The sequence below is a fragment of the Tenrec ecaudatus genome, chromosome 13, assembly GCF_050624435.1.
Source record: "Tenrec ecaudatus isolate mTenEca1 chromosome 13, mTenEca1.hap1, whole genome shotgun sequence".
Classification (NCBI taxonomy): Eukaryota; Metazoa; Chordata; class Mammalia; order Afrosoricida; family Tenrecidae; genus Tenrec; species Tenrec ecaudatus.
Window position 1 is genome coordinate 13,510,658 of NC_134542.1, and position 14,384 is coordinate 13,525,041.

At 42.2% G+C, this 14,384-nt stretch overlaps 1 protein-coding gene across 1 annotated transcript in view; it reads left to right on the forward strand.

Annotated features, from left to right (window-relative positions):
- The window catches only part of DOCK10 (dedicator of cytokinesis 10), a 161,789-nt gene that overhangs the window by 99,395 nt on the left and 48,010 nt on the right, over nt 1-14,384 (forward strand). Inside the window, exons 21-28 of the mRNA XM_075529295.1 lie at nt 134-255; nt 949-1,041; nt 1,425-1,517; nt 2,566-2,684; nt 4,795-4,864; nt 8,697-8,810; nt 10,451-10,522; nt 13,945-14,091. Of these exons, the coding sequence (XP_075385410.1) occupies nt 134-255; nt 949-1,041; nt 1,425-1,517; nt 2,566-2,684; nt 4,795-4,864; nt 8,697-8,810; nt 10,451-10,522; nt 13,945-14,091 (830 nt within the window). The remainder of the gene's footprint in view (nt 1-133; nt 256-948; nt 1,042-1,424; nt 1,518-2,565; nt 2,685-4,794; nt 4,865-8,696; nt 8,811-10,450; nt 10,523-13,944; nt 14,092-14,384) is intronic.

A 14,384-nucleotide genomic window follows, 5' to 3' on the forward strand; every position in this document is an offset into this window, starting at 1 on the left:
ATGAAATAGATTGTGGGTGGTGGTGGGTGGAGGGAGGGGTGAAGCGTACTGTTCATCAGTGACCGCCAACTATACTTTTGCTGCTCAGCATGCAGCCAGTAAGCAGAAGCTCTCTCTTATTGTCCCTTTGCAGTGGGATTTGCTTGGCTCCCTCTGAAGAGGCGCGATCAGATAGCTTCCCAGGAGTATAACATCCCAGTAGCAACAAGCCTGCCTCCTAATTATTTAAGCTTTCAAGATTCTGCAAGTGGAAAGGTATGGAATCGTGTGTAATTTAAGGGACAGAAATGCATCCGCCAAATGACAGGGGAAGGAGCCCTAGGGTGGCAATGGGTGAAGGTGCAAGCGATGAGAAAACGTCCAGAGGTTCAGCCCCACCCAGTGCCTCTGTGGGACGTAAGGAAAGACGGAGTGGAGTGACCTGCTCCCATGGAGCTGACAGCTTGGGAAACCCAGTGGGGCAGTTCTCCTCATCCCATGGGGTCCCCACTTGTCAAAATGCCTCAAAGCACCCAACAACGGCAGCAGCACATGACATGAGGTGCTTTCGTTCTGCCATTTGGATGAATACGCCGGTCCAAGGCTGGGTGTCCAGTGTGTTGATAACTTCGGGTACCTATACTCTTCCCAAGCTTTTCTTGACCGTGTGGCTACTGGACACGACCTGTTAATAAAACGACTCTCTGCTAGCAACAGTAGTCTTGTTGCCCCGTGCAGTCACATACATCGGCACCTTTTAGGAGGGGGTTTCCAAAAGTTTGTGGAAATGGAAATGAAAGGCCGTGGGCTCTTTACCCTCATGAGCTTTTTCAAGTTCGTTCATAGTTTTCACTTCCCTGGAAACGTAAAATTAAGAGTTCGGAACAGAAAATTAGCATCAGACTAGGTAAGCCGCGAAGTTTCTTTCCTTCCTATTGCTATAGTGACAGTAACCCTTATTTTTTTCAGCAGCAGCAGAGTACAAGTGACATTAAGTGGGTTGATGGTGGCAAACCACTTTTCAAAGTATCAACATTTGTTGTATCAACAGTGAATACTCAGGTGGGTGCATCCTTTCCTCTCCTACCTGATAAATTCAGGGTCTGTCAGCATCCGGTCTAGCACACAGGCTGGCCAGCTCTCAGCTGCATCTGTGTGATGAACCTCACCAGTTAACTGGGGTATCAGAAAAGCTGGAGATGAAAGTTATTTTCATGTGGTTGAGAAGGAAAATAAAGCCCGTGGGAATGAAAAAGGAGGGAAATGAGCTTGGTAATTCCGGTTGAAACTTTGGAAAGCCACAACATCTAGTGAGAAGGTGGACACTCTCGCTCACAGAGTAGGAGGCATCTCTGTTCAAGAACTGCTTGCATCCAACCCATCATGGCAATTGTAACAAAGTTCATGCATCACCAGATATACTTTCTTTCTTTTTCTCGTTTTAGGATCCACACGTGAACACATTTTTTAAACAATGCCAAAAAAGAGAGAAAAATATGTCTCAGTCCCCTTCCTCGAATTTCATCCGCTCTTGTAAGGTAATGTGAGGAGATGCTGCTATGGTCTCCAAAGTAGAAATGACCAGCAAACCAAATGTAAAATGATGGAAGAGTCCAGCTACCTTATTGATTTAGAGAGAAAATGGTTTTATTTCACAATTCCAGAAATTGTTTCTGTCAGCGACAAAAATGAACAAAGATCCATTTGTTTGGTAATCTTATTAACCAAAAGAAAATTAAATCCGTGGGCTTGAAATTAGTCAAATGGAGAGTCTTTGCTTTTTTGCTGCCATACCTCTCTGCCAGGCTAAATGCTAAGGAGACTAAATAAAGGCCAGATTCTGTACCCAGCCGGAGCACTGGTAGTGGTTACACATTGGGCTGCAAGGTCAGCAGTTCCAAACCGCCAACTCCCCCATGAGAGAAAGATGAGGCTTTCTCTTCCCATAGAAGTATAGTCTCGGAAACCCACAGAGGCAGTTCTACCCTGTGTAGTAGGGTCATTATGAGTTGGAATCAACTCGATGGTAGTGAGTTTGGTTTTCTGTTTTGGCGGTACCCAAAGGATCCCTGGTGGTATATTAGGCTATGTGTTGGATTCCTGCCACAGGTTGGTGGTTCAAATCCACCAACTGCTCCTCAGGAGTAAAATGAATCTTTGAGCTCCAGGAAAGATTATGACCTCCAAAAACCAGAAGGGAAGTTACACTTCTGCCATACAGAGTTGCTAGGGGTCAGAACTGACTCAATGGCAGTGCTTTCAGGACCCAGAGAATTCCTGGGTGGCGTGAACTGTTAAAACACTCTGCTGCTATCCAGAACATTGGCAGTTCAAGTCCACAAAGACATGCCTCTGGAGAAACACCTAGCAGATAATTACTGAAAAATACTCCCTTGAAAACCCCATGGAGCTCAATTCAACAATGATCCAAATAGGCTGCCTTGAGTTGGAATTGACGTGATAGCATCTACTTCATGTTTGTATGTGTAACAGTGATCATATTTGGGTTCTCAAACCTGGCAGAAAATCAGGATTTCAGTTTAATCACTGTTTGTATTGTTTGTTTTCATTTCTCACTTACTATAGAACTTATTGAATGTGGAAAAGATTCATGCAATCATGAGTTTTCTGCCTATCATCTTGAATCAGCTCTTCAAGGTCCTGGTACAGAATGAGGAAGATGAAATAAGTACACCTGTGACCAGGTATTCCTAGAACATCACCAAGAAAATTGGTTTTCTAACCAGTGGTTACATAGAGCAGCAAGTATAAATAAGCCGTACAGTCTAATAATGTGTATGTTTACCCCACTAGAATACATGTCTTGAGTTTAAGCATTTCGTTACACTTAAATCCTTATCATCTAATTGAAATTAGATAATTAGGTAATTATATAAGTATCTGCTATAATTTTCTGATGACATAATTTTACAATTATCTATTATAAGCATTGAAGATCAAGACCTCAGATCTAGAACTCGTTGCTTAACTTTTCCATTGGGTCCTTTAATAAAACTTTTACTTGAAGATAATTGTAAATTCATGTTCATTTCTAAGGAATAGTTCAGAGAATTCTCGAGGACTTTTTACCTACTTCTCCCTAATGTTTACATTTTGGAAAACTATAGAAGCAAGAGAAAGGCATTCACATCACCACGAGGATCTGTCTCTGCTGTGGACCTTGTCGAATCTCTCCACTCCTCTCTTCCCCCATCCTTCCTCTTTATCCACCCCCTCCCCAACCCCTGGACACTACTGCTCTGTTCTCCATGTCTATCAGTTTGTCATCTCAAAATGCTCTGTAACTGGAGTAATGTAGTAATGAAATCCTTGGGAACTTACTTTTTCTTCTCAGCCTACTTACTTAGAGATTCATCCAGGCTGTTTTATCCAGAGTCCCTTCCTTTAGAGTGGGAGGTAGCGCACTGCATGTCACACCCCTTTGCCTAGCCAGTCACCCCGTGAAGGGCACCTAGCTTTGGCTCTGAGGACTAAAATTTGCTGTGCATATTTGTGTCTGGGTTTCTATATGGCCAGACACTTTAATTTCTCTGTAATAAATGCCTAGGAGACAATTATTAGATCAAATCGTAGTTACACGTTTCATTTCTTTGCTTTTAAGAAAATGAAAAACAAAACAAACAAAAAAACTCTTTTCCAAAGTGGCTATGCCATTTCCTCCAGCCCTTCCTTTCAATATTCCGGTTTTATTTAACTACTTTTGAATTAAATTCTGTTGTTATTCATCTGGTTGGTGACTTGGAGGTATAGTTTCTCCTTTAGAGAGAGAGGGTTCTGAAGTAAGTACTCAATCATATAGTCCACATTTTAAAAATGTATTTGTCCTATTAACCAGTGGGGGGGTGGTGCGGAACATGATGAATCAAAATATTACCCTGGCTATTGAAGTTCTTCTCAATACTGTAGTAGCCACAGCCATACCATGTCCCTCTTTTGGACCATGACTCAGTTTTGTATGTTAAACGTTAAAGGAAAGCTTCTTAAGTACTGGGAGGCTGAAGAATTTATAAAGGTCCTCCCAGGTTCTGGACCCAGGAGAATCCTCCATCCATGCTTCCCACAGATACTCATTTCAGCACGACTGTGTGTGTCTTCAATGACAAGACTCCAAAAAGCATCAGCAATTACATCTGGCGACATTTGGAGAGATTCCTAAGAGCCACAATGGGGCAGCTGGCAATACCCATAAGAGAAAAACATCATCCCATACCATAACTGCTTCCAGAAGCCCTGGTCCAGTGTCAAAAGGAGGGTGGAGGAGGGCAGGGGCAGGATTACCCCTCAACCTTAATGCTTTCTAAAATCACGTGTTATGCCCATTGGTTGGCAGGCAAGCTCCTGTCAAAGGGAATGTGATGCTTGATCAGAGGTGAAGGGTCTATAGTGTGTAATCAGGCCACTCAATTGGGTCCCTGTTTTAAAAGATGATGTAAGCAAACTCACAGAGCATCATCAGAACATTGAACCCAGACATAGAGTTTCCATTGTCTTCTTGCAGCCTAAGGACTCTCTATAGACTGCCAGGCTTAGAAGTGCCAAGTTTGCATGGCAAGTAGGTATGATGGGTAATTAAAGTCATGGACATAGGTAGGGCATTTTTTAATTGATTGAGTGAGTGAATGAGTGAGTGACTGATTGGGAATCAGTCATTGTGAGTAAGTAACTGAATGACAGACAGCATGGACTGCAGTTGTTCAGCTGGATCAATGGCTCAAATGGCTGACTCAATGAGGTTTCCCAGCTGCCATCTCTGGGAGATCTCTAAAGGTATATTTGTTTATTTTGCTTTACTAGGGTTCTGACTGACATTGTGGCCAAGTGTCATGAAGAGCAGCTGGAACACTCTGTGCAGTCCTACATAAAGGTATGGAATGGCCACTTGACCTTTGGCCCTGTCCCCATGTACTATGTGACTTGTCTCATCTTCTGTCCTTAGTAGGTGATACGTTTCTCCCTTTAACTGAATGGTGCCATCTACAGTGATGTGAAGCATTTCCCGTAAAAAGAAAGGAAATAAAACCATCCATTGCCTTCGAGCTGAATCTGACTCATAGTGTGAAAGTGCTCTATAAGTGGCTTTTTGACTGTAATCTTTACAAAACTTGGTCACCAGGCATTTCTTCCTGGTGTCTCTGGGCAAGTCCAAACCAGCCTTAGGTTATTAGTTGCGTGCAAACTCCGTGTACAACCCAGGCCCCTGACAAAGCCCTTTAGCTCCTTAGCCTCCCATCTCTTCACCGAAATCGGCAGGATGTATTCTTTAACCTTTTTAATCATGTGTAAATATGTGCATGACTAAGTATTGGGGAGAGAGGAGAGACCAGGAGAGGAGAGGAGACAACGAGGGTTTTCCATTAGAAGTCAGCCTTCCAAGCAAATGAAATTCCTGTGTGAATTTAAGGAAGGATTTTTATCCCTGTTGGTTTGTTGAATGCTCTCTGTTTCTCCCATAACCTTTTCTCAGCTCTCTTTATTGTTTTCGTAGGCGTCCTTTCATTTCCCCAGTTACTGTATATTTGTACCTGCTTCTGGTATGTGAAGCCTTTTACCTTGTGGCATGAAGCACTGGCCCATCCATCCCATCAGTGTGCACTGCTTCTCCAGTGTTGCCTCAGACATGTTTCTGTTCCCATTCGTGCCAGTGAACTTGTGATGATGTTTGCCTAGTCAAAGTTCCTGCCGAAAGATCCTCTTCTGGAATGCGTTGAAGTTAGCTAACCTGACATCAATGGAAATATTTTAAACTACGTCCTAATGTGAACACCCAGATCCGGTAGCCTCTGAGGTGATTTGGACACGTGAGGACCCAATGATGTCAAAGTAGACATGTGCTCCATGAGGTTCCCAAGGGCTGAATTTGGGGGGAAGATTGCCTGTTCTTTCTCCTGAAGCACTTCTGAGTGGTCTCGAACCTCCAACCATTTGATTAGTGTGTGAGCACATTAACCCTTTTCATCACCTAAGACACCTTTCTAAGATTTAGAGGTCCTACATTTTAATTTGTATGCAAAACTAAAAATTTTTGACATATAACCTTTTAGTCTTTACATTGTTAAAGGAAAGTTTCACAGGTTCTAGAAAAGTCACTAGAGAAGAATTTGGATCTTTTATGCCAGAAACCTCTAATAAGCTCCCGAGGCTAGTGGCATTCTGGAATAAAACTCTTATCTATTTTTTCCCACAAGAATGTTATTTCTATATACTTATCTACCTGTGAGAAATTACACATGTCTTCCCAAATGCCCAAGTGTGAGTGTGGGCCCTTATCTAAAATAGCTCAGCCTGTCAATGTTAATCAGTTACTGAGCAATACTGGAACTTTGGTAAAATTTTGCCCACTAATTTAGCTAAAGGGTAATTTAGGACCTATCGATTGCAGACAATCAGTGCCACCGACAAATGCCTTTTGGTTTGCTGTCTGTTTAAAGTGGGGACATAGCTTGCATTTTCATCTATTGATGACTTGACTCCCCATAGATTCATCTGGAGAACTTTCACCTTCTCCATGCTTGTACTACATTATCAATTCACTCTTGAAAGGTGACTGAAAAGGAAAAGAGAGAAAACAAAACATCCACAAATAAGCATTTTCCATCTTATACTCTAGTATAAGATGACTTTATCAAAGGTTGCATGATTTGCTTCTTTCCGGTGGAATAATTGAAAACTATATTATAAGTCCTTTGGCATCTTGACTGCTTTTATGAGAGCCAAGGCCTGACCCCACAGCATCTCAGATCGGCTTGCAGACACGCTATCCTTGATGTTCATGATGAGGCATTTTGGAAACACAGCCTAGTAGAGCCTTCATTTTTTAACTGGTAGCTCTAAGATATAATGACAAGGGTTTTTGTTAAATATTTAAAAACCAAAAAATCAAACCCCGTGTCCTTGAATCCCAAAGGACTGCTAGGGATTCCCAGAACTCTCAAGTTGGTAAATCTGTATTAAGCAGCCAACCTCATCTTTCAAGCATAAAGCTGTGAGTGGGGTTGAACCACCAACCGCTAAGCTAGAAGCCCAATGTTTAACACACTGTACCACCAGGGATCCTCTTTTTCTTTAGCATAAAGGTTTATTTATTTGATTGACTTTGAAGTGGGTCAAATCAAGAATTTTACCCATGCAAATTTCGAGCTTTTAACAATACCCAAGGTTATTTTTTATAAATTTTATTGTGAATTATGCTAAGCTAAGTTTAAATAATTAGCTTGAGCAAAGAGATGGCTCAGTGGATCCCATGAAAGGACTAGGATTCTGTGATTGGACAACTGTTATAGTGCATGGTAGACACTCTGACTTTGACCAAGGACTTTGATTTTTTTAGCCAACTTGCGAAAAATAATTACACAAATGGATAGATATGAAGCTCTCCACCAACTACCCACTGAGCAGTATAATGAAGATGGATGAACTGGAACTAATATATGCTTTTATGTCCTTCAAAGATGTGATGTTACAGAAAATTGATGTTTATTCAGTTATAATAAACACCATTTCAAGTTCAGTGATGCTAGATGCCAACTCACCCCATCAACAGTACCCACACTGCACACTGGCACTATGTCTTTTTCCACGTTGTTTGTCTGAAGTCAATGTAATGATGTCATTGTTTCCAGCGATTTGTGACACTGATATGTGCTAACCAAAGTTTAAAGCTAAAAATATGCCAGAAACTAGTTAAAATGCCTTTGAGGTTTAGTGACCGTGCATAGGATTTGATGGTTGAGGATGCATTTATTTTCACAAGTCATAATTTGGAGAACATCACATTGCTCTTTGATTTTAGTTAGTCTCATGTGTTCATTTGCTTTGCCCTGCTCCGGGATGAGTTTGGAGAAGCCGGGGTCCCATCAGGATGGCTCAGATACCCACGCATTAGAAAGCTCCAAGAACTGATTCTAGATCCAAGTAGAATGTCCTTTGTGTTTCGAGTGAGTTTCTTACCTGCCATCACTCTCAATTACTTTGAATTCCAAATTGTGAAGAAATTCCCTTCCTCGATATGAACCAGATCTTATGTAAAAGTATATCATTCCAAACACGCACACTATATTTGAAACCTGTGCGTGTGCATACATTGATCTTGGTGTCCTTGATGATAAGGAGAAACCCTGAAACCTAAAGCCATGGAGTGCACTCAAAACCTATCTTTGGGGACAAAAACGGAACACCATGTGTTAGCAACCACGATGGTCATGGAATCCTTGATAGATGTGTCTAAGCATGAGACGGTAGACACTGGGCTTGTCGGTGAACTCCGTGCTGGCCTCTGGAAGGTACCTGCTTTCCCCACTTGCCTATTGGAGTGGGTGCTCTGCCCCTTTCAGGAGGGAGAATTGCTACCAGGCCACCTGCTACGAGTGGAAGGAAGGAGCAGGGAAAATGCGTCCTAATAGTAGGTGGGTCAAAGCTGTCCATGTTTCTTTGAGCGCGCTGACTTGATCTCTTCCGACTTTTCTCTCGCTGTCTATGATAAGAATTTCGAGGAGCGCTCAGGCACACAAGGTCCTAGCAGTGTAAAGTACGAATAGGAACAGGTGGGCCCTACTCTTAAAAATGGGTCTTTATTTATTTCCTAACAAAATCTGGCATGAGCAGATCATTTTGAGAAATGCATCATTAGTGTACCACTTTTTGATGATAAGCCCCCCCAAAAAATCATTTAACATCATTCACTTTTTGGATTCCTTCAGTTCGTGTTCAAGACCAGGACATACAAGGAGAGAACCGTACATGAGGAACTGGCTAAAAATGTGACTGGCCTTTTGAAGTCAAATGACTCCACGGTCATAAAGCACGTCCTGAAGGTAAAAAAAAAAAAAGTGAAATTGCTGTTAATTGACTTGAATTGGCTCTGCATCGTGGGGGCCTCATTTATAACAGAAAGAACCGTGACCCAGTGGGGTACCGCCTGCATGACCTTGGCTTGTTTCTGCCCATTGGTGCGGCTTTTGGGTGTCCATTGGTGTCTATTTGTGTGCACTGTTGTGACTAAAAGCAGAGGTGGTCATTTATTTGTTTAAATAGGTATCGCTCACAGTGATAGGTTTCATTGATTTTCCTAGGTCATTTCTCTTGTAGTTTCTTTTGGAAGAGTCATTGAAACTTAAGGACATAAAAACACACTGATCCTACCACATTCACTCCACAAAGGCAACCAACTTCCAAATGGGGTCGGAATTACAAGACAAATTTGAGGGACACGTCGTCAGCCATGTTGAATAATGTACCACTTTGTTTAATTTAAACATTTTTATTTTTTTTTAACAATTTATTATGGGCTCATACAACTCTTATCACAGTCCATATATATACATACATCAATTGTATAAAGCACATCTGTACATTCTTTTCCCTAATCATTTTTTCTCCTCTTTTCTTTTTTTACATTTTATTAGGGACTCATAGAACTCTTATCACAATCCATACATATACATACATCAATTGTATAAAGCACATCCATACATTCCCTGCCCCAATCATTCTCAAAGCATTTGCTCTCCACTTAAGCCCTTTGCATCAGGTCCTCTTTTTTTTTTCCCTTCCCTCCCCTCTCCCCCCTCCCTCATGTGCCCTTGGTAATTTATACATCGTTATTTTGTCATATCTTGCCCTATCCGGAGTCTCCCCTCCCCCCTTCTCTGTTGTCCCTCTCCCAGGGAAGAGGTCACATGTGGATCCTTGTAATCAGTTCCCCCTTTCCAACCCACTCACCCTCCACTCTCCCAGCATCGCCCCTCACACCCTTGGTCCTGGAGGTATCATCCACCCTAGATTCCTTGTGTCTCCAGCCCTCATATGTACCAGTTTACAGCCTCTGCCCTATCCAGCCCTGCAAGGTAGAATTCGGATCATGGTAGTTGGGGGAAGGAAGCATCCAGGATCTGGGGGAAAGCTGTGTTCTTCATCGGTACTATCTCGCACCCTAATTAACCCATCTCCTCTCCTAAACCCCTCTATGAGGGGATCTCCATTGGCCGACACTTGGGCCTTGGGTCTCCACTCTGCACTTCCCCCTTCATTTAATATGGTATATATATGTATATATACACATATACATATAGATACATACATATACACACACACATATATCTTTTTTTTTGCATGATGACTTATACCTGGCCCCTTGGCACCTTGTGATCGCACTGGCTGGTGTGCTTCTTCCATGTGGGCTTCTTTGCTTCTGAGCTAGATGGCCGCTTGTAATTTAAACATTTTAAAAAGGCAACTAAAGCACTAAACTTTCTCGCCTTCGTATTGACCATTGGGAATTTAATACATCGCTTCCTACCATATTGGAGAAAATTATTATTGTCTTGATCATGAGTTTCGCAGAAGCCATGTTAAGATTGGCATATAATATTGCAGATTGCAAAGAAGTGAATTGGCATGATGTTATCATTGCCTCATAAATGTTGACTTTCTTTTTGTCCCTACCCCTTCCCAGCATTCCTGGTTCTTCTTTGCAATTATCCTAAAATCAATGGCACAGCACTTGATTGACACAAATAAAATCCAGGTAAGAGCAGAGGTAACCATATTGTTCTATCAATTATGCTACTGAATGCACGTGCCCTGGCTCCATTGTTATTGACCTTGTAAACGGTAGCCATTGCGTTCCATGCTTTTTGTGTTAGCCCTTCTGAGTTGGATGTCAAGACCAAAATAGAAGTGAGAAAGCATTATTGGGAGAAGTGGCAGGGTAGAATAAAAGGGACAGGAAAGAAGAATTGGGAAGGTCTAGCCTGAATGGAAGGGGCATGGGAAGAGGGCTTGCCAGAGAGAACCCCATAGTAAGGATACTTTGAGCTGGACCCGGGAATGGGCAGCCTGAGAGCAAAAGATGTGCACAGGGGAGCCTTGTGTTGGGTAGAAACAGCCTGGCTCTAAATCCCATGTGTTTCTCCAGTGATGGGAGCAGTCAGGAGAGAGAGGCCTGGGCATGAACATTAGCATGGCCCCTGTGCTACGGCAGCTAATGATGCTCTTCCCAGAAGATTCTGCCTTGGGACATCTAAGCTGTGCACACCCCACTGCCACGCTTGGTATCACATAGTGAACAAATGGGGCATCTGTTCTTCCTCTGCATTTCTCAGAGGGCTCTCTCTCACACGCTAAAAGGGAGCTTAGAAGAGGGGAGAGGTTGAATAAGCCCCATCTGCAATCACTGCAGTTGGCCTCGGGAATCTATGTGGAGCTGACTGGTTCCCTCAAATATGAGCCATTAATGGTTGCCCTCTCCCTCATCTCTCATCTCGGACGTACAGACCTCTTCACGCTTTGTTTCCACTCCTCAATACCCCAGCCTTCCTAGCCTCCTGTAAAGTAATTCACTTATTCCCTGTCATCAGACATTGAAGCCATGTCACTAGCTGGGAGCCCTTATATATGCTTAGCTTGAACCACTTATTTTTTCATACTAGAGGGTTAACCAAGTACACTGCTCATAGGGTCGCTTCTGAGAGTCGCTGTAACGCAGTTGCTGTCCATTTTCAACTTGCTACTTTATACCAATCCAATCCATCTCAACAAAACACAGACTTTTCTCTCCTTGTTCAGCAAATCATAAAGGGCGCTCACCCACCCATAAGGTCATAGGTGCAAGTGGAAAGGGTAACTGTGCAAATGGTGAATACCCAGAGGGTCCTACCTATGCCTTGGTGATGCAGAGGCTAAGTGCTCATCTGAGAACAAACATGTTGGCAGTTCAAACCCACTGGTGGCCCTATAGAAGCGAAGACCTAGGGAGCTACTCTCAGAAAGACGACCATATGGGAAAGCCTAATGAGAAGTTCTGTCCTGTCCTATAGGTTGCTATGAGTGAGAATCAACTCAAGGCACCCAACAACCATAACACATCCTGGTACTTAACACAGCGGTGAAGTCCTTGCCTGCTAAATGACAGGTTGACCTTCCCCATCAGCTACATGAAAGAAAGACTCCAAACTCCGATCCCATAAATATTACAGTCTAGAAAGCTCTAGGGGGAAGTTCTGCTGTATCACACAGCATCAAGATGAGTCACAAAATCAACAGGATGGTTGCCAACAGCAGCCTTACTTGGGCTTGATAGCAAACGGATATTTGCACCTTCATTAACCTACTGCCAAGTACATTCAGCACCATGACTGGGGGGTGAGGGGTATGACAAAACACAGAGCCCATGCTGGAAACTTCCAGATACATGGTCACACAGGGCCCATCGTCAAGCGCTCTGTCTCTTCTGAGCCCTTGTAACCTACTAAGAGCTATGTATGAAGAGATAGCTAAGTTTTCACTGTAGAAAGCATGGTCTTAATCTAGAACTCCAGGGCCTGGCATTCCTATTCTTCCCTTGGGGCTTGCCAGAGATTCCTGGTGACACCTTTTGCCCTCACCAATCCCTCTAGTCCCAGAGGATCACCACAGTTATGGAGACCAAGTGGCAGGAGCTTTGCCTGCACCCTAAACCTGCCTCTGAGTCCTTTCCTGCTCCGAACTCTACTTGATATCTGCCACCCTCTCTATCACTTGATATTTGAATGGGAAGAATATTCTTAGGTGTGAAATGAAATCTACTATTAAGCTGGTCCAGTTTATGAGCAAACTTTAAAAACATTCATGAAAAAGGTAGAATTAAAATATCACGGAATTTTTCTCTGAACTTTTCCCCTTGTATTTGTTTTTAATTTGACTTGATTTCAATAATATATTTTAAATGCATGCACAAGAAGGGAATAAGAGCCTCAAATTGCCTATACAGTGATATCCTGGTAAACCAACTTTATTGATGGAAACTCCATCAAGCCACTCATAAATTACTATATTTTTGTTTTGTTTTGTATAGCTCCTGTAACTTCCACCTTCATGTTTTTTATGCCTGATGACTGTTACTTGGATACTTTGAATTTAAGAAATCTGAAGCTCAGTCTAACTCCAAATTGTGCAATTCTGTAGGCAGTGAAAACGTATCTGGGTCTGAGTTTTAAAGGCAACTTATTTCGATGAATAAATTATTTCTGTCTGGGGAGAGGGGGCAATGTAAATTCCTCAAGTGGAGATTGAGTTGGAAAATTCAGCTTCCTACAGGAGTCCAAACAGGAGTAGGTTCTTGGGCTCAGAGAGTTCCTGAGGGAAGTCCTTGGACGGTATAAACTTCTAACATGCTCAGCTGCTTCCTGAAAGATTCCAGGGGTGAGTTCTTTCAGAGTACAGTTCTGCTCTGACCCACACAAGGCCACCGTGAGTCAACGTTGACTTGATGGCACCGAGTTTGCGTATTTAGAGTTTTCTCAGCAGATAGAACCAATGACAGTTATGTAATCTCTCCATCAAGCAATTCTGAATCATATCAAAAGTACCTTGAATATGATATCCACTGGCACCAGCTAACTCTGCTGGGACCATGGCTTTAGGATAAGTTGGAACTCGCCACTTACTATATCTACACTTCAACCAGTACTTAAACTCATTCCATTCTTCATCCTTTGTTGTCGTTTACTGAAGGCTCTGAGCAAAGGCATCATAATGATTGATGACTAAAGTAAACAGAATTAATATACTCCTAAACACCTGAAATAATATTCATCAACCCATTAATAATAGTCATTTCCTATGAGAATAGGGAGGAAAATTAAGTTGATGGAATTCATAGAAAATGCTTGCATTCTACTTTGTACGCTTCTATAGTGCCTGAGTAATTTCTGATATGTTATAGTTTACTTTTAATAAAATATTTTAAAGCGTATTCAGCACAATACAACTGGAAATCAAATGAAGAGGATGGAGATTGTGGCCTCAAGTTAAAATGCCCTTCCATCTCATTCTAGCTTTGCAGTTTTCTCAAGGACTCTTTTTATTTGACAAGTTATGAAATGAAAGAACTATCCTAGGGGGTTTTCATTTCCAAGGCTAAGTGTTTTAAGTTGCATAGTATAAAGAAACAACGCATTCTTTCCTTAGCTTCCACGGGCTCAACGATTTCCTGAATCTTACCAACATGAATTGGATACTCTTGTCATGGTCTTATCTGACCACGTGATATGGAAATGCAAAGACTCCGTTGAAGAGACAAGAAGGGCCAATCACAGCGTTGCCCGATTTCTGAAGGTAGGGTTCTGTGAGGGAACAGTTGTATTTGAGCCTCAGATATAGTGGATATTTATTTACGATGAAGAGTCGAAAACAGCACTGTTAGTTGATTACGTTCATCTGTTCCTCTTTCCTGCTTGACATATTTTCCATCTGTTTTTTCCTATTTGGGAGACTAATGGAAGAAAGGTGAAAGTTATATAAAATTTGCTGTTTCAGCATGGTCGAATCATAGTGCGTATAAATGTTTTTAAGGGAAATAGCTAAAGAAATGCTATGTACTATTTGGCTATCAGGAGAAGCTTCACTGG